Below are 26942 nucleotides of genomic sequence, written 5' to 3'. Positions count from 1 at the left end.
AAATGCATGGCACAACTTTAGTCCGGCCCGATGGTCCAATTAAAGATTCGCGTCGTGGATAATCGCGTCTAGTACGAAGAACTCCCGCGGGACCTGCAGCTTTATCGTCTGCGATCCACTCCCACTTGCACCACGCTTTTCTTTTCGACCTTACATCACTTTGCCTGACGCGTAAGTAATTTTGCGCCAGCAACACCGCAACATTCTACTCTGGCGTGATACTGGAAACCGAAAATATCATCAAATCCATCATCAGGGATCAACTGGGAGGTTTCTTGCGCGTACGCCAATCACTTATACAAAGTCGCGTCTCGAGTCGCGTTACGTCTCGGCCAGCGACAGGGACACAATTTTGTTTGGACTTTCAATTCGCTCCAACACTTGCACCCTAGTCCACACACACTTCACACACGCACATCATGGCCCCCAGATCACGGCCCAGTGCCGTCGACGTGGACACTTCAATGTCGGATGTTCCAGAGCCCGTCACGCAAGGTGACGAAATGGTAAGTTTATAGTCGGTAGCTTGACCTAGCAACAGCTCTACTTGCTTTGCGTCTTGGCTTGGACAGCTCAATTATCGCTTCAGTATGCCACACTGGGTTTGGAGCATTGTACTGACTTCTGTACAGCAGGTTGACGAGACACCGGATTACAGCGACAGCGATACAAACCCAAATACCACAGCCAGCAGTGTCGCTGGAGAACCAGTCGATGGACGAAGGAAGCGATCAGAGGCAAATCTGCTGCGTAGGAGCATATTCGGCAAGAAGCACGATGCTCTTGGTGAATCAAAAGAGGACGACAGTATCCGAAGATTCCGATATCTCCTTGGGCTCACCGATCTCTTCCGACACTTTATCGAGACAAATCCGAACCCGAGAATCCGCGAAATCATGGCCGAGATCGACCGTCAAAATGATGAGGCTGAAAAGTCAAAGAAGAAGGGTAGCCGACAAGGCGGTGCTGCTACGGGCCGCGTCCGCCGCACAGAGGCCGAGGAAGATGCTGAACTCTTGAAAGACGAACGACACGGTGGTTCCGCTGAAACCGTCTTCCGGGAGTCTCCTTCTTTCATCCATGGAACTATGCGCGACTACCAAGTTGCTGGTTTGAACTGGATGATTTCGCTACACGAGAACGGTATCTCGGGTATTCTTGCAGATGAAATGGGTCTAGGAAAGACGCTGCAGACCATTTCATTTTTGGGATACCTCCGTCATATCATGGATATCAAGGGCCCGCATCTTGTCGCAGTCCCCAAATCGACCCTGGACAACTGGAAGCGAGAGTTTGAGAAATGGACACCCGAGGTCAACGTGCTTGTGTTGCAGGGTGCCAAGGATGAGCGACACGCTCTCATCAACGAGCGCCTGGTTGACGAAAAGTTCGATGTTTGCATTACGAGTTACGAAATGATTTTGCGCGAAAAGTCACACTTGAAGAAGTTTGCTTGGGAGTACATCATCATTGATGAAGCCCACCGTATCAAGAACGAAGAGTCCTCCCTCTCGCAGGTTATCAGAATGTTCAACTCTCGAAACCGACTGCTCATCACTGGAACACCCCTTCAGAACAACCTGCACGAGCTTTGGGCACTGCTCAACTTTTTACTCCCCGACGTCTTTGGTGACGCCGATGCTTTTGACCAGTGGTTCTCCGGTCAAGATCAGGACCAGGACACCGTGGTTCAACAGCTGCACCGTGTGCTTCGGCCATTCTTGCTCCGTCGTGTCAAGGCGGATGTGGAGAAGAGCTTGTTGCCCAAGAAGGAGGTCAATCTCTATCTTGGTATGTCAGACATGCAGGTCATGTGGTACAAGAAGATCCTGGAGAAGGATATTGATGCTGTCAACGGCGCCGGCGGCAAGCGGGAGTCCAAGACCCGCCTGCTCAACATTGTCATGCAGCTTCGCAAGTGCTGTAACCACCCGTACTTGTTCGAAGGTGCCGAGCCTGGTCCACCATACACCACCGATGAGCATCTCGTCTTCAACTCTGGCAAGATGGCAATCATGGACAAGCTGTTGGCTCGATTGCAGAAGCAGGGCAGCCGCGTGTTGATCTTCTCCCAGATGAGTCGTCTTTTGGACATTCTCGAAGACTATTGTGTTTTCAGAGAGTTCAAGTACTGCCGAATTGATGGTGGAACAGCTCACGAGGATCGTATTGCTGCCATTGACGAATACAACAAGCCCGGTTCCGAAAAGTTCGTCTTTTTGCTCACAACCAGAGCCGGAGGTTTGGGCATCAATCTGACCTCTGCCGATATCGTCATCCTTTACGACAGCGACTGGAATCCCCAAGCCGATTTGCAAGCCATGGACCGTGCGCATCGTATTGGTCAGACTAAACAAGTTGTGGTTTACAGATTTGTCACTGAGAATGCCATCGAGGAAAAGGTTCTTGAGCGAGCCGCACAGAAGCTTCGACTCGATCAGCTAGTCATTCAACAAGGTCGTGCTCACCCGGCAGCTAAGGGACCCGCCGGCAAGGACGAGCTTCTGGGAATGATCCAGCACGGTGCTCAGAATTTGTTCCAAACAAAGGGTGCCACGGGGTTGGCTGCAAAGGGAAGCCAACTGGACGACGATGACATTGATGCAATCCTGGCCAAGGGAGAGAACCGCACCAAAGAACTAAACACCAAGTACGAGAAGCTTGGCCTAGACGATCTTCAAAAGTTCACCTCAGAGTCAGCCTACGAGTGGAACGGCGAAAACTTTGGAACCAAGAAGAAGGGCGAGGTCTTGTCTTGGATCAACCCTGCCAAGCGTGAACGCAAGGAACAGTCCTATTCAGTTGACAAGTTCTACAGAGAAGCTATCTACGGAACCAGTAGCAAGGCAGAGCAGAAGCCAAAGGCTCCACGAGCGCCAAAGCAAGTCCCCGTCAACGATTACCAATTCTATCCTGCCAGACTTAGGGAACTCCAAGACCGTGAGACTGCCTACTACCGCAAGGAAATTGGTTACAAGGTCCCTCTGGGCGATGGCGATGATGACGACCTCGAGGAACGGGAACGACAGCGCGAAGAGGAGCAGAAGGAGATTGACGAAGCTACTCCTTTGAACGAAGAGGAACAGGAAGAAAAGGCCAAGCTTTCCCTTCAGGGTTTTAGCGACTGGAATCGCCGTGACTACCAACAATTCATCAATGGCTCCGCCAAATATGGCAAGAATAACTGGGAGAAGATTGCCGATGAGGTGGATAGCAAGACACCTGCAGAGATAAAGGCTTACGCCAAGGTCTTTTGGCAGCGCTACACTGAAATTGCGGAGCACCAAAAGTCTCTGTCGGTCATTGAAGCTGGTGAAGAGCGCCGAAGCAAGACGGAGCATCAACGAAAGATGCTGCGCAAGAAGATGCAGCAATACCGCGTACCTCTTCAACAGATGAAGATCAACTATTCTGTCAGTACCACGAACAAGAAGGTGTACAATGAGGAGGAAGACCGATTCTTGCTCGTCCTCTTGGACAAGTTTGGGCTTGACACTGAAAACCTATACGAACGTATGCGCGACGAGATTCACGACAGTCCGCTCTTCCGCTTTGATTGGTTCTTCTTATCACGCACACCTGTCGAGCTGTCCCGACGATGCACCACCCTTCTCACTACGATTGTGAAGGAGTTTGAGGATGTTCATCCCATGAAGAATGGCGTCAATGGAAAGAGCAAGCGCGAGGTGGAGGACGATGAGGAAGATGAAGATAGTGTTCTCTCAAATCAGCCATCGAAGAAGAAGTCGAAGGCTGCAAAAGTATGCTCTTGATGCCAATTTGGAAAATCATTATTATGTGCTAATCTGTACACAGAACAAAGCTCTTGACACTGTTAAGGGCAGCAAGACCAACGCATCATCTCGCGCCTCTAGTGTAGCTTCGTCGAATTCTGCTCCTGCTGCCAAGGCAAAGGCCAAGGGCAAAAAGAAATAAATTACAAGAGTATGAATGTGGGTTGAAATCTGGTCTGTCAAAGCTCAAAAACGACTCGCGGGTGGAGCTTTTTGGTGGATTTGAACCCCAACTCGAGATGTGCATTGTGTTGTAAACATGAGCGTATGTCTACTTGGTTGATGGAATATTACATTGCTTTTCATGCTTTGATCAAATCATAGAGGTAACCAAACGGCGTTGAATTGCAACAAGGACGAAAGTCTCAGAAGAGCTGTGTCGGCCTAGGAGGCTAGTGTCTGGGGTTCATCAGTCGCAGGAGAGGGGTTGTGAACAGGCACAGTAAAAGCAGAATATGAGGAGCAAATGCTTTAGGTGCGGTTGGTCTTTCTCAGGCAGTAAAACTCAGCTATAGTGCTGCAAGCTTGCATAGAATGGCTCCAGTAGAAGGCCATTGTAAGCATGTATGTATGGTGGTCAGCTCCACTTACGAATGAACAATAATTATGACCTGACATTTTCGCTACGCGCATAGGTAATGGAATCTATAAGTTTTTGACGCGGGCTCAATATTTATACGCATGCTGGCGAATTTGGTAAAATGATACTACGAGACACGAGCATCAGTCGTGAGAATATCATGGCTTTGATGCATGACTTATTGGCCTCATACTAGGTACCGTATTCTGCGACTGTCTACATTCAAATCCTCTGCCGGTAGCTGCAACATTACAAATATGCTTTACAACAACAAGTATCCTCCGTTCGTGTTTAATACAGCACCAGTGCAGTTCCAGTCCTTGAGAACCCCCAAATACGTTTCTGCAACATTTTCGGTGCTTCCAATCTCCCCAGTTGCAAGTTTCGTCCTAAGCATCTCGATAAGTGCCGTTTTCTGCTGCTCTGGCATCCTCCAAAGCGGCGTATCCGTGGGACCTGGAGCCACGACGTTTACTCTGACTGGTTGCAAGTCAACAGCCAACGCTCTGGCCATTCCGTGAAGACCCGCGGCGTATGCTCCTGCCACAGCGCCCTCCGGGCCCATCTTGTACGATCCGACGCCACTTGTAAGAGTAATGGAAGACTTTGGTCCAGGTTGCATATGAGAAACCGCGTGTTTCGCCACCAAGAGCGGTGCCGTAAACCTCACCAAAACCAGCATGTTGAATACGGGACAAAGTAACGTCGTGGATGGGCATCTGAGCAAGCTGGTCGCCTGCGGTGAAAATGATGTGGTCAAGAAGCCCCGACTTGGACACATGCTGGAATAGCTTGGCAATATTCGCTTCAATGTCGGAAGTGCTGCCAAGATTGCACGCAAGGGAGGTGATTCTGTTTGCCGCAGACGGATACGATTCTTTAAGGCGTTTGTGGGCATTCTTGGCGCTCAATGCCGAGGATGCCGAAATAGTGACAATGCAGCCATGTTTAAGGCAAGCTTCGGCTATCGCATGCCCAATTCCTGAGGAGCCACCAATGATGAGGACGTGATCCCCATTCAGTTTGTTCAGATATTTCTGCTGATCTGGCATATTGAAGGACAGTCTAAGGACAATATTGAGCTTACACTGTTTACTCAGGCACGTAAAACAAATTAGGGAGCTTCAGCTTTAAACAAATTCAAAGGCTTTAGAGTCTTTCCTTATGCTACGATTTGCTGACAAATTCTATTCCAAAAGTCTGATCATACGTGGAAAACATTGTGTTCCTGTGCTCTAGCTGATCTACACATGGCCGATCGTCAGAGTGCGGACAATTTGGATCGCGATGCGGAACATTATATGCCTGCGGAAGACTCCAAGTCTGCGGAAGATTTTAAGTTTGCGGAGATTTCTACGGACTAGCTTGTGATTTGTAAGTAGTATTCTAAAAGCTAGCGACAGTTGCATGTATTGCGAGAGCATTTTGTGGAGACATTTGACGGAGAAGAGGTACCAGGCTTGATAGACTTTACGATATAGTCGATCAAGCGTGCTTGAAACAAAATGTAGAGTATATATAAGGGGAGCAAAGAAGCAGTTTCTGTCAAATCTTCACCAACAGAGAACCAAGAACAAGAAAATAAGATTTCCTTCACTTGCAATGTCTTCTCAAAAGATCTATCTGGTAACAGGCGCCAACAGAGGTAGGTCTCTTCACTTCAAGATCTTTCTCAATCAGAGACTTACGTTTTGCAGGCATTGGAAAAGGCCTTGTTGCAGCCTATATATCCGAGCCAGAGACTGTTGTGATTGCGGCAGTGCGTGATCCGAATCACAAGACTTCTCAGTCACTCGTCCTACTGCCAAAGGCGACAGGCAGCAGTCTGATCATTGTAAAGATGGACATGCAATCAAGCGCATCCATTTCTGAAGCAATTGATACCCTCAAGACACGCCATGGTATCAAAAACATTGATGTGGTGGTTTCCAACGCAGGCATCGGCGAAGTCACTGGTCGACTTGTTGAGACGCCTGTGTCAGTGATCCAAAGGTTCATCGATGTTAATACTTTTGGTCCTCTGAATCTATTCAAGACTTGCCTGCCCATGCTTCTGGAATCTCAATCACCCAAGTTCTGCATCATATCTAGCCTTGCAGGATCTAATAATTCACTCAACACAATGCTACCTACAGCACCGTACAACGCATCCAAGCTCATGGTCACTCATTTTGCTCGGTGGTTTGCCGTGGAAGTTCCAGAGGTGACCACTTGGTCGGTGCATCCTGGGTATGTCTTGCTACGCGTCAGCACCAATGACGTTGAACACAGCTAATCAATTTTGTTTGCCTCAGATTGGTTGACACGGACATGGGAATCACGGGTGTGGATGCCATAACAAAGATGCAGCCAGAGATCGGTGCTTCCTTGAAGTGCATATCCACTGAAGAAAGTGTAGCAGGTTTGAAAACAGTGGTTGGTGCCCCGTCCGTCATACATGATATTTAGCAACCCAATCTAACATGACACAGATTGAAGGTGCCACGAAGGAAAATACTAGCGGTCATTTCCTGAATTACGATGGTGCAGAGTTGCCATGGTGATTCTACTACGGGATTTCCAAGTCGGATGTCGTTCAAGGCCATGTTCCAACAGATGGAATGCAAGCATGCTCTTAGACAAATAGTTTTGTGGTCTCTGCGCAGAATCGACAGATAGGCCAATTATGGAGCAATCTAGATCATGATAATCCGAATGAGGAAAGGCAGTGAATATACATTTTAGTTGTTCCTGTTTTGCTTACAAATATGCACCTTGGCACACTACGACGTCGGCCCTAGCGGAGCCAGCCGTCTTCCAAGGCCCCAATGCCAGCTTTTGTTTCTACAACTCTTCAAGTTGCCATTATCATGCCTTCGAATAGTACTATAGACTTACAACATCGTAAAGCATGCCAGCAGTGCACCAAGGCGAAACGGAAATGTGATAAACAGATTCCTACGTGTCGCCGGTGCATCCGAAAAAGGGCCCATTGCCAATACCCAACAACGCGGCGGTACGAGCGTAAAGTCAAATCGCCTCGGCAGCTTCGAGGCGCAAGTAACGATACCGCCGGTCCACAATTGCCAGTGCCCATAGGCGAGGGTGCAACAGTTGAGCGTTGCCAAGCTGAACCAGCAGTCGTTGGCTCCTTCACTGGGTGCGACGACTCAGACATGGCCCACCACTCCTTGGAGCTGTTGTCGCCGATTCCTGTGCTGCCAGTCGCAAACCCGGCACCTATGAGCAACCTCGATGTTCGGTCCTGGTTTTGTGGCCCAGATGCATGGTCGATGAATCACCATATTCCCGCCACCAGCTCCAACCTAAGCTTGCCTTCTTCCGCTGTCAATGCCTTGGCCTTGAAACAATGGGTCGAGTCAATTCGTGGTTCACTCCGATATTGGATTGAATTCGGCCATAACATATTCATTCACAAACATTTGTACTTGCACATCGGACTACCGTCATCACTTCAAGATGCGTGGATGGCATTGACAGCATACCATTCCAAGACGAAAGAAAACGAGGAGATAACTCTCACAATGGTGGGGGATCGAGCGCAAAACTATATTCTACAACAGTCCCTGATGGATAATATAACGAGCACGGCATCTACTGGCGATGTTTGGAGTCATCTTGTTCGCGTTCAAACTCTTTTCATTTATCAATTCATCCGTTTATTTGATGGAGATATACGCCAACGAGCATTAGCCGAGAAACAAATTCCGACCTTGGATGCATGGTCTGAGCAGCTTTGGCAACAAGCCCAGTTTGATGCAGAGCTGATGACGGCCCAAAGCATCATTGGCAGCGGTTCTATTCAAGATGATGGCCATGACGACAGCGAGGAAATTGCTTGGAATGAATGGATACTAAGCGAGAGTGTCCGGCGCATTCGGCTACTCGTCAACTTTATGCATGGTGTCTACTTGACACTGCGGGACGGATGGGTGGAATGCAATGGAGCTCCAAAGTTCACGGCAAGAAAGGGGCTCTGGGATGCAGTCTCGTCGGCTGACTGGACGGTGCTGCTGCGAAATAAGGGGCCATTATTTGTATCCTTGAATCAAATTGATCAGCTCACAATCATGGCAAAGGCGGATGAAGTAGAGACATTCTCATTTGATTTACTGTCGGCTTCCGTAAATCATGGCAAACTTGATACTTGGATCAGGACTTTATAAATTACAGATAAAATATCAGAGTGCATTATAGGAGCGCGTTATAACCTCTAATCATACCTATGCAAATCCACAATACGCAACAGCTGCCTTGGCCACCGTGCACATATTGTGACTGGGATGTGTTCATTCGTCGTCTGACAAGATGTATGACACAGTGCATGCCTACACCGTAGCCCAGGCGACTGGCTGAATACCAACCTACCTACCTACTATCTACCAAATATACTACAACTATCTATTTGTGACCAGACCCGATGACCCCATCCTTTGTAGCCACCCGTTTCTTAATAATAATAGATGATAGATTCGTCAACGATCCACCTGTTAGAAGTTCCAAGACTTGCAAGTTAGCCTCCAGTGACTTGGTAATCCAATTTCTAAGCTCAATGGCATTAAGACTGTCAAGACCATATTTTGTGATGGGTGTCTCTGGATCCAAGTCCTCTGCCGGCACCATGAGGATAGTGGCAAGTTTGCTGGCAAGTCCTGCGCCCACAATGTGGAGGGCGTCTTCGTGGGATTGAGCGCGGGAGAGGGCAACGCCAATGGGCACCTGAGCTGCAGAATCGGCTGATGCCTGCGCGAATGGCAAGTCCTGGCGAAGATGCTCAAACTTGGCATCTGCAGCAAAGTAAGGGAGACTTTGGGCGGTGCTGTCCTCCCCGAGATCGAGGCCGGTCATGCAGTGGTTGCCACACGAACCACGCATGCGGCCCTGGACTGCGGCCATGACAAGCGCCAGCACTTCGGCTTCATTCATACTCTGACCTCCAAGGTTTCTCAGCACGTCATCCTTGCGTTCTGCATTGTCGGCCAGGTACCCGACGTCTTCCACGGCCGTTAGGTCGAGCGCCGTAGCGGCCAGACCGAGGCGCGTTCGGTACCGGACAAAGGCATCGAGAAAAGTGTTCGCTGCGGCGTAGGCCGCCTGCCCGCGATTACCGACAATACCGGCGGCTGAAGAAATGACAATAAAGAAGTCAAGAGACTTCCCTGCTAGAGCGTTGTGCATATTCCATGCGCCAGCGACTTTGGAGCGTATGACGGTTTGATAGTCCTCAAAGGTCATTTTTTCGAAGAGAACATCCTATAACAAATTAGTCAGGAACTACTCAACACGAGTGATTAAAAAGTGAGAAATTATGAAAACCTACTCTTAGCACCATGCCCGCATGGATGACACCGGCGACAGGAGGCAATTCCTGGGTACAAGAGCTGACAACCTCCGTTACGCTGTCCATACATGCGACATCGCACGCCTTGACAGCAATTTTTGCAGATAATTGCTCCATCTCTTCTACAAGGCTGGCCACATGGCTTTGAACGGCGCCGGTCCGGGAAAGAAGTACAATGTTTCTAGCTCCCTTTCCAACCATCCACCTAGTCATGGATCGGCCCAATCCACCAGTGCCACCAATGATCACATAAGTAGCACTGCCTCGGAAGAGGCTGGTAGAGCTGTTCTTCAGATGCGTTGCCTTGACTTGATCACCAGGACGGGGGACAACTACAAGCTTTCCAGTCGTCTTGCCACTCTGCAGCAGACGGAACGCCTTTTCAACTTCAGAGATACCAAACACGGTGACGGGGAAGATTGGATGAACCACACCGCTGTCAAAGAGATCCATGACCTTTGTGAAGATTTCGCCCATTTGCTGGGGCCGCTCCTTGGCCAAGACTGTCAAGTCCACAGAGCTAAAAGTGGCGTTGTATTTAAACTTGGACATCTCCAATCTAGTGTTGGACGTGATGTCTCGTTTACCAATCTCGATGAACCGCCCAAAGTGCGCAATACAGTCCCACGTCTCGCGCAGAAAGTCCCCTGCCAGCGAGTTAAGGACCACGTCGATGCCAGCGCCCCTTGTGGCCTCACGAATGGCCGCCCCAAAAGCAGTATCGCGACTGGAGAAGATGTGGTCGGATGGAATCCCATAATTGTCCATGATGAACTTCTTCTTCTCCGGACTACCAACGGTGGCGTAAATCTCGGCGCCCAGCATTCGGGCCAGCTGCATTGCCGCCTGTCCAACACCGCCCGCCGCCGCATGGATGAGAACGCGCTCGCCCGGGCAAAGTCTCCCAAGCTCGACGAGACCATAATAGGCAGTGCAATAGACCACGGGAATCGAAGATGCCGCGGCAAAGGACATGTCTGCCGGAATCTTGGCGGCGCTGGTAGCCGGGCATCGCGCAAACGTGCTGTACGCCCCTTCGGACATGGCACAGACTCTATCTCCTACGGCCAGACGCTCGACTGCGCTGCCGATCCTGGATACGGTACCTGCACACTCGATGCCAATGTATGGGCTTGGAAGTTGTCCCATGGCAATGACCACGTCTTTAAAGTTCATGCCCGTGGCCTCGACGCGGATTTCAATTTCGTGTTTGCCAAGCGAGTAGACCTCCTCGTCTTGGAAAAACAGCGTGTCAAGAGCTCCCGTAGTACCCATGGTCATTTTCAGACGCCGCGTCTCGTGCGTAAAGCTCTGTAGGTACGGGGAGGAGCTGTGCAGTTCACGATGAACAAAGTCGTTCATCTCGACATCTTCCATGATGCGCGGTACCACCAGCCGTCCGTCCTGTTCGGCATATTCCATATCGGCAACGGTATCGTCATGGAAAACCCTGTCAAAGGTCTCCAAAACGAGCTCGGCCTGAGCATAAATGGGCAGCTCCGACTCTGGGTCCAAGTCAAGCGTGGCGATCTTGGCAGCCGTCTCTGACCGTATCGTTCTCGTTAGCCCAACGGCCATGTTTCCAGTCGGGTTGGTCGCGTTCAGATAGGCGCCCATTGTGATCCAGAGCACCCCGGCACAGGACACGAGAAGCTTTTGGATTCTTGCAAAAGACTCTTGGTTGAGGTCCGAGAGTATGGGTTTTTCAAGCTCACACATGATGATATGGGTGTTCTCCATGTCAGTCAAGGTATCAAGTGAACAGATCAGAGCATCTTGACCAGTTTTGCTGCAAAAGGTCTCGCTCAAAAGGGTAGCAAAGTTGCACTCGGCCTGGCAAGAAACGATTCTGGTAGACTTGCTCGCCCATAGCGAGTTAATCGCTTGCTCGGCCTTGTTGGCATCATCTTTGCTTCTCTCAAGAGTATCTTTGGAATCGTTGCAGACGAGCAGTGGTTGAGGACAGGATTTGAGAACCTGACTAGTCACGTTTAGACTCTGCTCATCCATGCTCGCCACGAGAGACGACCTGCCAGTAGAGTCAAAGCCGCCCTCGCTACCTTCGAATGACGTGGGACTTGTTGAAGGACTTGAATCGCCCTCAGTCTCATCCACGGGATCCCATTGCATCTTGAAGCAAAGTTTGCAAGCCTTGTCGCTGATGGCGCTCTCGCTCTTGACGGGCGTCATTTGCAAGCCGACGAGGCTGATTATGGCTTGATCGTCGTCCGGGCGGAGAAGAGCGTCGACGACAAAGTCGACAGCCCTGGGCGCCTCGAGGTCTGGAGCGCCTTGTGCAATTGCGTATATCTCCGTCCCGACAGCCGCAGGTGTATCTGTCGTAATGTGAAGCTCCTGGATCGCCGAGGGCATGTATAGAGTGGTCATTCCGCAACGACCGGCGCCCAATATCGGAAAGGACAGCTGAAAGACCTGGTCCAACAATGTGGGATGAACATGGTAGGGCGTCTGATGTTCCAGTGGCATGGTCGCCGTTGTATCTGCCACGTCAAACTTGGCGACAGAGTAACCACTGCCGGCGCGGATGGATCCGAGCTTGCGGAATGTGGGACCGTAGATGGCACCTTGTGCTGTAAGTTCGTCATAGAAAGCAGAGACGTCGACGTGTTCATGGCACGCTTCGTCTGCGACCTGAAATCTACGAGACGCGATGCCGGTATGAGCTGAACTGATCAAGTTTGCTTTACCGCCCTTGTTCGCAGCGATCGATCCGCGACAGTGTTCCATCCATCCTTTGCCCTGCTCCCAAGACCAGATGCGGAACTCGTCCCAGTCATCAGAATAAGACCTCGTGCCTTCAGGAAATGGGGACATGGACAGGACGACTTCGTAAGCAGACTCGTCCTCCATGAGCAATGGCTTCTTGACCTGAATCTCGCGCAGGCTAAACCTCTCGAACTCGACGCCACGCAACTTTGCTCGCTGAGCAGCAGCCTCGACAGCCATCGAGACAAAGCCGGCAAAGGGGAACGTCACTAGGGACTGCATCTTGTGATCTTTGAGCCACGGAATGTCGTCCGTCCTGAGGACGTTTCGCCATGTGGGGGCCAAATCGTTGGAAAAGTCAGCCATGCTTCCCAGTAAATCATGACGAGGAAAAGGCTTTTGGCGATGCTGCAAAGACAGGCGACTCTCGGACCAGTACCGTTGGCGAGACCAGGGATAAGGAATGAGGTCCGAGACGAGTTGTGGCCGATCTCCTTCCTCCTCTTCCAAATTGATTTGTGTAAATTGCAAGGCTTGACCCTTTGAGTACAGTTTAGCCGCAAGCTCCAATACTGTAGTAATGGCATTCTTGTTTCTGACCAAGGCAGACAAATAAGTAGTCTTCTTGACTTGTTGACCAAGTTGCTTCAGTGTCTGCTTGACTGGTCCCTCCAATGCTGCGTGTGGTCCAATCTCTACAATCACATCTGGCGCGCTGTTTAGACAAAGTTCCGTGAGAGAGGTAGAGAAGCGCACTGGGCGGGTCAGGTTGTCGACCCAGTACGATGCGTCCAGGGTTGAGAGCTCAATTTTGTGGCCGTGCAACGACGAATAGAACTGTACAGGACTGCCGGTTTGTGGTACAATGTCCTCAATGAACCGCTTATAGTCGTCGGCGACGAGCTTCATGTGTGGCGAGTGATAGGCAACATCAACCCTGAGCTTCCTGTTGAAAAGTTGCCGCTTCTCCATCTCGATGGCCAGCTCATCAATAGCTGCCTCGTCGCCCGAGATGGTCACTGAGCTCGGAGAGTTCTCGCAGGCCACCACGGCTTCACCGCTGCGAAGTTGCTCCACTAGTGGTCGCAGTTCATCGGGCCCAGCACCTACTGCCATCATGGAGCCTTTGAGATCTGGATAAGTCTGCTTCATCTTGACCACTGCCTGGCCGCGAAAGTATGCAATGGCCATGGCCGAATCCAATGATAGGGCACCCGCAGCGTAGGCTGCACCTATTTCTCCGCTGGAATGTCCAGTCACGGCAAGTGGCGTAACCCCCCAAGACTTGAGAAGTTCTGTGAGACCGAGTTGAACTGCTGAGCAAATAGGCTGACTGATGTGCGCTCGACCCACAAGGGAAGTTTCCTTGTCTCTCGAGAGCTCTTCAAGCAAGGAAAAGTCTGCACCGAGTCGCTTCAGGCAATCATCCGCTTCTTGGATGACATTGCTAAAGATGTGATAGCGTCCAAGCAGCTCACGGCCCATGGCATGCCACTGTGCGCCTTGGCCAGTGTAAACAAAGGCGATCTTGGGGACCTGTGACGTCCGGGCCGGCTTGGTGTCTGAGGATGCCAGCGCCTCGGCCAGCTCAGATGCCGACTTTGCCGTTACAGCGACTTTCCATGGGGGATGCGAACGCCTTTGGCAAAGAGTGTACGCCAGGTTACGCATCAGCCCCTTTTGGAAGACCTCGGGATGTTGCTCCAAGAATATGGTGAGCTGCTCCATGGTCTTCTTGGCGGAAGCCTCGTCACTGGATGAAAGAACAAAGACACGCTGGTGCTGTTGTGCTTCGGCCTTTTGACTGTCGACATCCTGTCGGGGTTTTTCAACAATCGGAGGTGCTGCAAGAATACAGTGTGCATTCGAGCCTCCAAAGCCAAAGTTGTTGACACTAATGTACTTTTTATTTGATGGCCATGGACGTTGCGCAACTGGGACCTATTTCCTCAACCATTAGCTTTCTCTTCTTCTTTTCTTTTTTCAACAACTATCAAAACATTACTGACCTTTATGTTCCACTGCACGAGGGGAATATTCTCATTCGGGCAAGCAAAATTTGTGTTGGGCAGAATAAACCCCTTTTGCAGCATCATCGCCGCCTTGATGACAGAAATTACTCCACTGGCATTCTCCAGATGCCCAAAGTTGCTCTTCACCGAGCCAAGATAAAGCGGCTGTCTTGATGTCCTTCCTTGACCAAACACGTTGTGGATTGCCGTGGCTTCGATGGGGTCTCCAACCTTGGTTCCTGTACCGTGCGCCTCGACGAAGCCGGCGTCTTCGGGCTTAATACCTGCCCGGTCATATACCTCACGCATCAACTGCTCTTGGGCCGCGCCCGACGGAGAGGTGATGCCTATTAGACTTGTCAGAGTTTACTTCCCATGTATTGCAGTTGGCCTTGGTAATACACACCAACAGTCCTTCCATCTTGGTTAGCTCCCGTATTGACAATCACGGATCGGATCGCATCATTATCCTTCAAGGCCTGATCGAGTGGCTTCAAGATCAGGGCACCGGCACCTTCGCCCCGAGCAAAACCTGACTTGGCACGGTTGTCGAAAGCATAAGTCTTGCCTTCATCGGAGAATAGCCTGCAAGATGCAACGTCAGTGGTCAACTCTCGTTTACTTTTTTCTAAAAACACACACAAGACATTACTGACCGTGACAAGGACATTGATACCCAGTCTCCAGGTTGCAGATTCAAGTGACAAGCTGCGACAATAGCTTGTTCAGACTCGCCACTGCGAATGCTCTGCACGGCCTGATGCAACGCATACAAGGATGACGAGCACGCCGTATCGACAGTGAAACTGGGACCGCGCAGGTCAAAGTAGTGCGAGATACGTCCCGACATGACGGACTGGTGGTTACCCGTGGCGTCAAACATTGGCGTTTGCTCGAGGTCGCGCAGCGTTCCAAGTCGATAGTCAGAGGCAGCGCCTCCGACAAAGACGCCGACTCGTTGGCCGACTATCTGCTCCTTTGGCACTCCCGCATTCTCGATGGCTTCGTAGGCACACTCGAGCAGAAGTCTCTGCTGGGGATCTAAAGGCTCATGTCAGACAAACAAAGGGACGAAAGCCGGGACGCAGGGGACGACGAACCCATGGACTCGGCTTCAGCCTGTGTAATGTTGAAAAAGGGCGCGTCAAAGAGCGCGGGGTCCTGATTAAGGAAATATCCTCCAGTCGTGTTAAAGGCGCCTTTCTTTGCTGGGTTTGGGTGATGATACGCATCTTTGCTGAAGCGCTCCGGTGGGATCTCGGACCAGCCACAGCGCATGCGTGACACCATTTGCCAAAAATCATCCAGGGTGGACACATCTCCAGAGAGGCGACATGACATGCCAATGATGGCGATAGGCATGAGTTGTGGCTGCTCTCTGGCCTGGCCATTGATAGTGGCTGGGTTGCTCGGTGAGGACGTCATGTTGTAATCTTGTGTGTAAGGCAAAAGAGTGTGGTTTGGCTCATCATAATCAACGCAAAAGAGAGAGAGACGCTGTCCAGATATATCAGAGATCGAGATATTGCTTCAAAATTCTACTGGCAGCAGATGCCACCATGAAATGATTTCCCCTCCAATGTTGCAGTGGTCACAAGTATCGTATTTGCTTGTCATGTGTACCAGCATCTTTCCAGATCCAGAATTACGGTGAGGCGGTTCGTAATCGTACGGCGGTGATAAAGTTTGTCTTTCCCTCTTCTCATCCTGGCTACGGCAGGAGTGAGCTCCTCCGCAGGAGATATCTTAGCTACATGTATAGTACTTTTCGTACTTTTCAAATATTTCAATTTCCTGGATAATGTTGGGATATGGGGTGAGGCAGTTCGTAATCGTATAGTGATAATACTCGTTTTCGCATTTGCTTGCCGGATTGTGCTCCGCATTGAGGATCATTATAGTCGTACGTACGCTAATCTTCATATCAGGGGTTATCTACAGCATCATCAAGAGGATACAAGTCCCAATACATGATTATTTCTTTTCCGGAAATTCCGTGCTTGCATTGGCAGCACCCACGATAGAGTCTTCCCTGTCCAATAGGTCTTGGGTAAAGGTTATAATCAATTAATGACGGCACCAAGGCCCTAAGAAGACTGTATATAGAACTAAACATAGATGAAAAGTTCATCATGTCCAGGCCCCTGAAAGTAACAATAAGGTTGTTTTCGATGACATCAGCAATATACGTTTGATTCCCTTCGTTGTAAGGAATATCACAAGAACCTCAAGAAATGCGTAGAGTTGCTAGTTTCTGTGCATTCCGTACTGCCAGAACTGTCAATATCATGCTTGTACATAATGCTGCCACACCGTTGAATAACGGCGGTAAGCTGTAAAAGTACTGCAGACGGGCTGCTCCAGTTGTCTATTCCAATGCGAGTTAGGGACGGTAAGGCTCACGATCCCTCAGTGTCTCCCTGCTGATGATGATTCCGCTCCCCCACACTTCGAAGAGACCATGTCCTGAGTCAAGTGGGTTCGGCATTCGTGGTGAGCTTCCAGTGGGCTGCTTGCAAAGGTTATGTATACATACATATTTGTACTCTTCCTTGTCCTGTATCGAGGAGTGGATTGACGGCGAAATTGGTAGGTAACCTGATTGGTTCCAACTGCTCGGAGCAGCTAGTGTCACAGGTCTAGGTCCGTTAATCAGTTCCATATCTCGGGTCAGGTCCACTTCAACCGCTAAATCCACCGTCTCTAGCTTTTGGTGCTCGGCACTTGAGGACGCCAAACATCGGACCCGAGCTTGAATGAAAGTGATGAAATGGTTGAAGTTGGAAGAGGTAAAAGATCCGATACTAACCAAGTGCACACATGGTGCTTATTTCTCGATTTTCCCTCTTGCTCTACAAGGAAATGATCTCACACAATGACCCTTCTCTATTAGACGATTATGTCCAGTCTGCTCAAGTCTGGAATCTGTATCTGGCATCTCCGTACCACTTTGTCAGGTAGTAAGTACTATGATTTTGTAGTGCTGTGGGGAGCGTTTAGTAAATGGTTCCAGGTCATAGACAGCCCACTATATCCTCGCAAGTCGCGCAAAAGTACCACCTCAAATCACTACTAGTCTCGGTAAATGCCGCTGCCAGTCCCCTATAAAGAAGATCCCTGATAACGTTTGAAGGCCTTAAAGAATTATTGCCATTAAACGAGTGTGGTACACTAATGATGTTGGACTGTTCTCCACTTAACTGTGACCAGGTAACACTCGGCCATCATCACCACCCAGCCCGAAACGATCCGAAGGCTTGCTGCACTGGTATTTCCTCCACTACCTCAACCTATTACCACCAATCCACCACCCCAGAGTTTCCCCCCACAGCCATGCGCCCACTGCCAACCCTCTAACCTGAGTGATTCGTGCTGCTGCACCGGGATAATGGTACCGTTTTGTGTATGATTATATAGCGTCTTCGGTCCTATTAGATTCACGTATAAAAAAACCTTATACGTAAACGTATGCTAAATTCGAACGTGTGGCTTCTGGAAACGGCGGCTGGCTATATCTTACCCCACTCTCATCGCCATAAAGAATTGTTGCCATTAAACGAGTGTGGTACACTAATGATATTGGACTGTTCTCCACTTAACTGTGACCAGGTAACAGCCTTATGGGACATTATCTCCCTTGACAGTGTATATGATCGTCACGGTGAGCGTCCATGGCTCCGCAGTATGGTCGATGCTTTTCAGATAACACTCAATCATCTTCCCACAGTACATAGGGCCAACGATTGCCCCACTACAAGGAACAATTCTGGTGTCGTGCACGGAACAAACTGTTGATAGAATCCTTCTTGGCTAGTAGGTATACTACTGTAGTATAGAGTCCCCTAGGGCCTAGACCGCCTAGCCAGGCCTATGTACAGAGTGCTATAAAGTAAGGTTAGGCTTGTACTGTACATTTGTACAGTGAGTGGGTAGTAGTGCATTGGAACATCACAACCACACTCGCGACAAAGTGAATTTATCATTACAGATCTTATCCAAGTCGAGCCTTTCCTTGGTGAATAATCTGCTTCAAATTACAGGAGTATGCATAAAAGAACATGCTGGGTACCCCACCAGGTTTGACTACTATCTTTGCAAATCAATGTCGGATCAGATCATCGGACCATATGCAAGGCAGTCCTGACATTCACATCAGTCAAGCTTACGCGCCACGAGTATGCAGACTTGCACCGTGTCACGATGATCCGGGCAAGTATACCAAGTTGTCATTACATTGCTGAATACTCCTCCGGCCCGGCGTTCTGCAAATTTTGCGTCGCTGCCCCAAGTATCCATTTCCATCTCAAACCCTGATGACTGATCCTCCACCGATCGCAATGACGGGGGCTTCCTTATCCTATGTAGCCCTGCCCTGGGACCTGCGAATGCACTAGCTCGTATTCGTTGCTAAGAGGTCAGAATGAACAAGGCATGCGCGGCCCCCCATCGTGGTCCACGTGTGATGTAGGAATCGCCATAGCTCTTGCCACAATGTCCCCATGTACGCCGTGTATCAACTTGCCCACCAGGTCCAATGCCAACGACACCGTGCTCCGCACAAGGTGCTGATAAACATTCCTACCAGTAGAAATCAAGCCAGGCAAGAGGGAATGGAGTGCGTAACATGTTACCTGCCGACCAGAAAAGCTTCTAGACCCGAACAGTCCTACCTAGGTAGTCATCGTGGCCGATCATAATTATACGCTCCGAGAAATAAGGCCCGAGATCTTTCGACAGAAGTCATTATACCCACCATTGTGTCAAAGAGATATGGTAGGTGTCGTGGAATACCAAGTACAAGACCTTGAGGTCGATATAAACAGTCCCGGTTTACGGAGAAGTATTGATTATTGCTCATCCATTGCCATATACCAATAAACTCGACGATCGCGCAACCCTCAATTCCAACCAGCGAAATGAGATTTCTCTGTTTGCCAGGCGCCTATGCCAGTGCCGAAGTATGCAAACTACAGTTTTCCATGATAAACCGACGGTCCGTTTCACTAAGCACATTGATAGACCTTTCAAGTTCAACTCGGTCCCTGCGTAGCCGAGGTCGAGGAGGCAGGCAATGCCGAGTTCGTCTGGACTCAGGGCACATACTCTGCCACGCCGCCAGACGGGTTCAAGGATTTCTTTGGCCGAGGTCCCCACTACCGCTTCTTCGACTACGACGGACATCAGGCTTTTGATATACTGGAGAAGATTCGCGATTTCCCCGAAGGCGCCAACGCAGAAGAAACAATGAGACAGCTCATGGGGGACGGAGCTTCACATACTGCCAAAAGTGTGCGCAATGCACTGCAGGTCTTGATTGACACTATTGATGCAGACCCGCAAATTGAAGTAAAGTCTGACTGTTTGCCAATTGTTCCTTGTCCAGCTTGCTCATATTCAAAATAGGGTATCCTGGGATATTCTGAAGGAGCCACCACCGCTGCAAGTTTAATCTTGGAGGAACGTCGCAGATTACAAGAGACTGGCAGGCCGAGGAGAATCAAGGTATGAGAACAAGCGATGATGAGAGAAGCAAAGCAGACGCTGACGATTACGTACTAATACTTTATAGTGCGCAGTCTTCTTCGCAGGTTGGCCGCCCTTGTCTCTCCAAGACGGAAAAGTGCAAGTCTTGCTCGCCGACCAGAGCGAAAGCGTCATTGACGTTCCGACCCTGCATGTGATAGGATGCAACGACCCGTACATTCTCGGAGCCATGGCCTTGTACAACATGTGTGACGAGGATTCGGCCGAGATCTTTGACCACGGAAAGGGCCACACGGTTCCTCGGGATCGGAGGACCGTTCATGAGCTTGGCGACGCGTTTCGCCGCGTCGTGAGCAGGGAATACTCGTGGCAAAGCAATCTGATTGAGGTCAAGGGGCTTGACATAAACTAGTAGAAGAGATGGGTGACCTGTTGGCCTGTATATAGGGCTATGCTAGATGATCACACGGTGCAATTTTGTGCAAAGGGATTGGGTGCATTATCCCATTGAATCAGCCGATTTCTCCGAGAATTCGTTTCAATTCGCCTGTTCCCACTTTCGCCTTACACATCCAGGAGGGTATGCCTGGTGGTCTCGATAATACTTGTCTCTCTCAGTAAGTACCAAGGCTTGCCACTTTGGGTCGTTGGGTGTACGGCAACTACCCATCTGGTGATAGGCAGTGACTGTAATCCGCCAGGTGCCTGGCATTGGAAACTCGGGCTTTTTGGAGACGCCAGTACCGTGGTTTACTTGAGCAGCCCCAGAACTCGAGGCCGTTGTTGTTGTTGTACTCGCATCGGCGGCAGTGACGACGTTCTTTGCCGGCTTGCGCTCTGTAATCTGCTCGACGGAAATGCAAAAGTCTGTCAAACATTTGGTACAAGAATGCAGGACGCCAGGAGACGAGAAATAGACAGTACGGTAACTGTCTTCGGACCCGTTGGGTCCCCCGGCTATACGACGGATTTCGACCCATGGGAGTAACGCGGGTCCTTTATAGGTACGGCGCATCTTGGGCGCTCTGTTATGTGCGCAAAAGTATTGTCTTTCTCGCCATGGGCGTGTATTTCGAGGCATCTGGTCATCCTTCCTATACGAGACGTGGATGACCCTGAGAAAAAGCTCGTCGTCCACGATCTTGGCCGTCCAATCCTGAGTCCAGGAGGGCATGCCGCTCCTCATGTACACCTCGGGCCGTCTGCTGAGGCAGTCCAGGGGCAACCCTTTAGAAGGCCCAAAGAAGTGTCGATTCATTACGAGGCGAGCGTCACTGAACCGACTAGGTTTGGGGTACAATCGAGTTAGTACTGAAAACACAAGACTGAAATAATATTATGAAATGCGGCTATACTCACAGTCGGAGGTGGCTAGTTATAAGGCTGTAATGGCCTGGATTAGAATACCCAAACGAATACATTTCGCTGCGTGACCAATAACGACATTTTGCGTAATCCTCGCACAAATTTGTTTTTTGGCTCTCTGCATCTAATGGGGTCCAGCTCTGCGAGAAACGATGCATGCGTTGGCAGAAATAACAAACGTAAAACTGCTCCGCGAGATCCTTTTCGAGCAGTGAAAGGAAGTCTATGAGGTCATCGCCCTGCAGCTTTGTGCTAAATGAATCGGAGATCAAACTGCGGAGTGATTGACAGGTTAAAGACAGTACAGCCAATTCGATTGGGGCCAATGAATCAAATATCATAAGGACCAAATCGAAGGGAAGATCTCCAAGCGAAGTTGCCGTGGCTTTGGAGCCGTGGGGCTGTGAAGAGTATGTCTCTGTCATGGCTTAGTATAAAGTAGTATGTGATGAATGATGGGTAGGCAAATGATGTGTATAGAAGTTGAGGATGGGGTTTGACGGAATATTTCGGAGGAGCAAATTTCGCTCACGGGGGGATGTGTCCGATTAAATACTATTTTCGAAAGGGGGGTCGGAGAATCGATATATATAGTTGCGTAGCGCCGATTACTTCTCGGCGAAAGAAAAGTTTGAAATGTACATGTTAAGCTTGATCGTGACTAAACACCTACCCATACGTATCCTGTTTGAGTGATTTGCCCCCATGGCGTCAAGTCACTCAAATGTTTGGAGGTCCAGGTTCTTCCAATTCGCCAACCTTGAGGTAACTGATCACCTAGATCGAGGTTAAGACCAGGAGAGGGTTGGTCACGTAAGCGTAGCTTTGACTGCCTAGATTTTCCATCGGTCGCACTATCATATTCTTTTCATTCCCTCAATCAACAATTTGCTATTGAAATGTAATTACAATTCATCGGCGATATTCAGCACTTCTGACTCATCCTCCTCTCGCCGAAAGACCCTCTTCCCAGCTATCCAAGTCTCACGCACACGATAGGCGCGCAGGTCTTCTACGTCGGTTTCCTCGAGGGGCATGTCGAGAACGACCCAGTCGGCAAAGGCGCCTTCTTGTATTACGCCAGCCTTGCCCTTGAGAAAAGCGCCATACGCTGGCGCCTCAGTAAAACCGCGCAAGGCTTGATCTAGACTCAGAGTCTCTTCAGGATACCACCCGTCTGGCTGATCCTCGGTTCCGCGGCCAGTGTGCGGACTTCGGCGCGTCATGGCAGCGTAGATGCCCTGGAACGGGTCTGGAGGCTCAACAGGGAAATCACTGCCAAGGATGGGAGGGATATCGAGGAGCGAGCGCATCCGGTAGGCCCCACTGCCTGTCCGTTCCTTGCCGAGGCGCTTCTCGGCGTAAGCCATGTCCGACGTGGCGTGTGTAGGTTGAATCGATGGAATGATGCCGATAGCATGAATCCGTGCCTGGTCGTCTGGGTGGATGATCTGGGAGTGCTCGATGCGGAAGCGTTTTTGAGCTTGGCATGAGGCAAGACTTTCGTCCGGACAAATACTTTCAAGGGCTCCCGTCATGGCATCTATTGCGTATCTGTTTGCCAAATCTCCTATGGCGTGGATATTCACTTGAAAACCTGCTTCGGCCCAAAGCTTTGTTATGCGGGCCAACTCGGTCCCGTTTATGAGCAAAGAACCCGAAGTGCCGGGGCGGTCCGAATAGGGTTCAATCATGGCACTTCCCCAAGACCCAAGTGCGCCGTCTGCAATTCGTTAGTTCCCTTGAGTAGAAGTGTGGCATGGGAGTGAAAGGGTTTGCAAAATATAGTTTGCAGTTGCTGGGTAGACTACAGGGTAGCCACTTACCGGCGAAGAGCTTGACGCTTTGTATGCTGAGGAACCCGTCTTCCCTGCTATGCTTCTTCGCGTGCTCTGGGCAAAAGGTATTGCGCTCATCGCATTCAAGCATGGCATAGACTCGCAAAGTCCAGTCCTTGGTGCCCGCAAGCTCTTTGAACAGAGCGGCGTTACTAGGGGAAACTCCTGCATCAGCCATGCCAACGAGTCCAACCTCGTTCAGCTTGGACATGGCACTGTGGAGAAACTTTTGTTTCTTCTTATTGTCGGGCTTTGGCCAGAGTGCCATGATCATGTCCATTGCATTATCACAAAAGACACCTAGGCCGGGCTTTCGGATGATTTCTCCACCGGGTACATCAGGAAGGTCATCGGGCAATAGATCCAGTACAGGCTGCGAAACCCATATACAATGCACATCGACGCGATCCAGCATGATATACAGGCCCTTGAGACGTTCGTCAACACTGAGGTCGTCCTATATATGATATTAGCTCAGCACACAAGCACCTCGTGGGGGCCACGTTTTGCGTACAGCCGTTGGCATGCGACCAAACGCTGCTTGGTCCCATCCGGTTCCTCTCAACCAATTATCCGCATTTCCCGCGTCTGGATGTTCATCGAGGTAGTTGTCGACACGAACAATGATGTCTTCGAATGAAGCTGATCCGAACAAGTCTACCGAGTTTAGGAACTCTCCATATTGGAGCAGGTGGCCGTGTCCATCCCAGAGTCCCGGTATAACATGCCCTTGGTGCGACTTGCTTGCCCCATTGGCGACATTGGGGTCATGGTAGACCTTTGTAAAGATACCTGACGGCGATACTGTGAAGCAATTCGCAAGAGGTTCCGATAGTGAGTGTGTTCGAATGGACTCGTAGCAATGGGTCTCGCTAAACAGATAATCGGCCAACCCGTTCCGAAGTTTAACGACACCTGCGAGTCCTGTAGTGGTGGCCGAAGCAAAGTTCCAGAGCGAATTGTCCCCTCCAAGCTGCGAGCGCAACAACTCCATATTGCTTTATTGGCTGATGCGACAATGTTTGGTGAGCCAATAGAAGCGGTGAAACATGAAGACTTTGTTTTCACATGAGCTCTAGGCTATGACTTGGCATTGCTGAAGCTGGCTGCCAAGGCTTCTGACTGGCAATAACTTGAATGTTAAAAATAACGACAGTCTCATGAATGAGAGCCTTAAGAATTGAAAAATCAGATTGATGCCGATTGCGTGGTGATCTAGGTAGTAGGCAAGCAAACCTTACCTCTCTGACGTTGTACCAGGACAGTCGGTGGACGGCCCACTTATCGCACGCCGGCCCCGGACCTCCAGAAATGTGCAGGGATGCCGATAAGGGTCCAACAAGAAACCCAATCCGGCTCAGTACCGATTGGTTCCTACTGCTTAAATAGAATTTGATGTACGAAGTATATTTGCCGACTTTGAAATGTAATGATGCCTCTTCATATTGTTCATTAGCACTGGCCTTGGATGCAACGTTGCCCCGTTTCAGCTCTCTATCTATTTCGATCTTGATGGCTCAAGATGTGATTATGGCGGGATCCAGGGGAACCTACTAATTAGACGCAGGTTTGCAGGCTGCTGCTGCATCGGCCTCGGCATAAAACAGTTTTAAGGTTTGAATTGTGCCTGGCAGATCTGACACTCGACTTTTCATCCCTACGCCTGTAAAGGCATCATGTTAGCTACGCATGGAACATGATGCCATGACTGTGAATGAGGCATGGCTGAGGAATTTCATCTAGCATTATTCAGGCATCTATCATTTATCTACAAGAACGCGACAGAAATCCATAGGATGAAATCGAACACCACAAGTACAGACAAAGAAATAAGTTTCCCTAGTAAGGACTTGAGATGCAAGGGGTATTTACACCGATGTTTGGTGCTGCGGGGTAAATGGGCCGTAGTTGGCAGATCGTGAAGTCCTTAGTGGGGGGATTGATTTCGTATTAGTACCTACCTAGTATAAAATGTTGTCTTTGAAGGACGAACTTCAACAACCAAACGATCATGATGGGTGAGAGAACAAGTGCGACAATTCTTTGCAGAAAATATAATACACATAAAACTATCGTCCAGTTGGGCCGTTTTTGACTCGAGGGGCCATAACCATTAGGAGCACAAAAACGGATGCTTTTTACCCATCAATCACGAATTCAACATTGCATCGGGATAATTAAGCCTCAAACCTAGAACATGGACCAAGAAGCTAACCTCCGCAAACTTGCAAACACCGAAGTTGTACGCGAGATCCTACCCACAGAATATCTGCCAGTGTTGACAAATCCTCCTTTTGTCTGGATCGAGGGCACATTCAACAGTCGTGACCTCGGCGACATCCCGAGAAGCCCGCTCCGGAACAACTTTGTTTACCGGTCTGGTGGGCTGGCTCGGCTCACGGAGCAGGGAAAAGAAGCCGTCACGGCTCTGGGCATCAAACGCATTTTTGACCTGCGGTCTCCAGAAGAAAGGGGCCATGCACCCGATCCAGACATTGAAGGTGTCGAGAATACGTGGATACAGAGCCTTCGGCCAGATAGCGCGCCGGATTTGACCAAGTTCATTTCTGGCAAGGGAGAAGCAGGCTACGAGGACATGTACTTGGAGGTCATTGACGTCTATCAGCCTGCTTGGAGGGCCGTACTCGAACACGTGAGGGATCGGCCAAAGGACGCTCTTTTGGTGCACTGCACTGGTAAGTTTGAACAGCCAAGACTTGCACCACATATTCCTGATAGATTTTGCATGCAGCTGGGCGTGATCGAACTGGCGTCATCTCGGGTCTGCTGTTGACCCTTGCCGGCGCCTCACCTGATGTTGTCTCGCTTGACTATATGTTGTCGCGCATTGGAACCGAGCCTGTACGCGAGACCTTGCTTCAGTTTGCTCTGGCAGGAGCCAAGGCTGAGAGTGTCGAACAGCCAGGGTTCCAGAACCTGTGCGAATTGCGAGAGGAAAGTTGGAATGCATTCGTCAAGGGTGTTGAAAGGAACTTTGGTGGATTTGACAAGTTTGTTACCGGCCCCTTGGGCTTCACTGAGGGCGATTTGGCCAAGATCAAGGCAAACTTGATCAAAGCGTAGATAGCATGTTGCGAATGCCATCGGTAGCGAAAATGTCGCAATTCCACATAAGAGGTGTTGGATAAGAAACAGCTGCCAATTTGAGCCAACTTTTGCGATACCATCATGTTAGGCTGGTAGCCATTGATTCTAGACCACTATTGAGACTCATTGTATCGTCACTCTAGTTTTCGACTCCAAGAATGAACCAATCCATGACGGTCCAGCCATGATGATCAAAATAGAACCCTGCTGCGATCATAGAATCGGTATCAAACCGAGTTGACAAAAAGCCAGTCAATATCAAATGAACTGGGTATACAGCAGGATTTCGAGGAGATGTCGAGTCTAGACCTCGATGGAAACCAGGAATGAAACGGCCCTAGAAAATGGCAGGTTGATCACGTCTGTAAGAATCCACCAATCGGGAATCCACGTGTAAATAGTGTTTCCAGGTTCCTTTTGAGTTGACAAGGTACTAGATATCAATACGATCGAAGACTCCAAGAATGCCTTTTGTTGCAGATTACTGTATGCGTCGGTATGTGAAGTTGAGGCGTGTGGCTTGGACGACGGAAGGATGACATCACTGCCGGTAACCAATGAGTGACGCTAGCTGCGACGAAATCTCCCCTCCCATCTGGATTGGACCCAGGACCCTGCAGCGACGGGAACTGCACCAGAATGCCACTGATGCCCAGCTTTTCCTAACCGAGCCAGTACCCCACCTGCTAAACC

At 49.9% G+C, this 26942-nt stretch overlaps 9 protein-coding genes across 9 annotated transcripts; 5 read left to right on the top strand and 4 right to left on the bottom strand.

Annotated features, from left to right (window-relative positions):
* Nucleotides 1-419: 419 nt before the first annotated feature.
* Nucleotides 420-3936, top strand: PFICI_06072 (ISWI chromatin-remodeling complex ATPase ISW2; the record flags this gene model as incomplete). Its single annotated transcript, XM_007834653.1, has 3 exons — nt 420-506; nt 633-3761; nt 3817-3936. The coding sequence occupies 3 exons, from the start codon at nt 420-422 to the stop codon at nt 3934-3936; spliced, it is 3336 nt and encodes a 1111-aa protein (XP_007832844.1).
* Nucleotides 3937-4636: 700 nt separating this feature from the next.
* PFICI_06071 (uncharacterized protein) lies at nt 4637-5426 on the bottom strand (the record flags this gene model as incomplete). Its single annotated transcript, XM_007834652.1, has 2 exons — nt 4637-4978; nt 5040-5426. 2 exons carry the CDS (start codon nt 5424-5426, stop codon nt 4637-4639), a joined length of 729 nt encoding a protein of 242 aa, XP_007832843.1.
* A 550-nt stretch (nt 5427-5976) lies between these two features.
* On the top strand, nt 5977-6917 carry PFICI_06070 (uncharacterized protein; the record flags this gene model as incomplete). The annotated part of the gene is made up of 4 exons (XM_007834651.1): nt 5977-6019; nt 6072-6603; nt 6669-6789; nt 6846-6917. 4 exons carry the CDS (start codon nt 5977-5979, stop codon nt 6915-6917), a joined length of 768 nt encoding a protein of 255 aa, XP_007832842.1.
* A 264-nt stretch (nt 6918-7181) lies between these two features.
* On the top strand, nt 7182-8540 carry PFICI_06069 (uncharacterized protein; the record flags this gene model as incomplete). Its single annotated transcript, XM_007834650.1, has 1 exon — nt 7182-8540. One exon carries the CDS (start codon nt 7182-7184, stop codon nt 8538-8540), a length of 1359 nt encoding a protein of 452 aa, XP_007832841.1.
* A 235-nt stretch (nt 8541-8775) lies between these two features.
* PFICI_06068 (uncharacterized protein) lies at nt 8776-15879 on the bottom strand (the record flags this gene model as incomplete). Its single annotated transcript, XM_007834649.1, has 6 exons — nt 8776-9627; nt 9695-14383; nt 14452-14801; nt 14861-15039; nt 15111-15495; nt 15555-15879. The coding sequence occupies 6 exons, from the start codon at nt 15877-15879 to the stop codon at nt 8776-8778; spliced, it is 6780 nt and encodes a 2259-aa protein (XP_007832840.1).
* A 3491-nt stretch (nt 15880-19370) lies between these two features.
* Nucleotides 19371-20350, top strand: PFICI_06067 (uncharacterized protein; the record flags this gene model as incomplete). The annotated part of the gene is made up of 4 exons (XM_007834648.1): nt 19371-19412; nt 19474-19800; nt 19858-19956; nt 20024-20350. 4 exons carry the CDS (start codon nt 19371-19373, stop codon nt 20348-20350), a joined length of 795 nt encoding a protein of 264 aa, XP_007832839.1.
* A 126-nt stretch (nt 20351-20476) lies between these two features.
* Nucleotides 20477-21196, bottom strand: PFICI_06066 (uncharacterized protein; the record flags this gene model as incomplete). Its single annotated transcript, XM_007834647.1, has 1 exon — nt 20477-21196. One exon carries the CDS (start codon nt 21194-21196, stop codon nt 20477-20479), a length of 720 nt encoding a protein of 239 aa, XP_007832838.1.
* A 1012-nt stretch (nt 21197-22208) lies between these two features.
* On the bottom strand, nt 22209-24135 carry PFICI_06065 (uncharacterized protein; the record flags this gene model as incomplete). Its single annotated transcript, XM_007834646.1, has 3 exons — nt 22209-23026; nt 23130-23598; nt 23656-24135. 3 exons carry the CDS (start codon nt 24133-24135, stop codon nt 22209-22211), a joined length of 1767 nt encoding a protein of 588 aa, XP_007832837.1.
* Nucleotides 24136-25338: 1203 nt separating this feature from the next.
* On the top strand, nt 25339-26225 carry PFICI_06064 (uncharacterized protein; the record flags this gene model as incomplete). The annotated part of the gene is made up of 2 exons (XM_007834645.1): nt 25339-25837; nt 25894-26225. The coding sequence occupies 2 exons, from the start codon at nt 25339-25341 to the stop codon at nt 26223-26225; spliced, it is 831 nt and encodes a 276-aa protein (XP_007832836.1).
* Nucleotides 26226-26942: the final 717 nt, after the last annotated feature.

Source organism: Pestalotiopsis fici (genome assembly GCF_000516985.1).
Source record: "Pestalotiopsis fici W106-1 unplaced genomic scaffold PFICI_Scf_4, whole genome shotgun sequence".
Taxonomy (NCBI): Eukaryota; Fungi; Ascomycota; class Sordariomycetes; order Amphisphaeriales; family Sporocadaceae; genus Pestalotiopsis; species Pestalotiopsis fici.
This window is presented reverse-complemented; position numbering and strand designations above follow the sequence as displayed.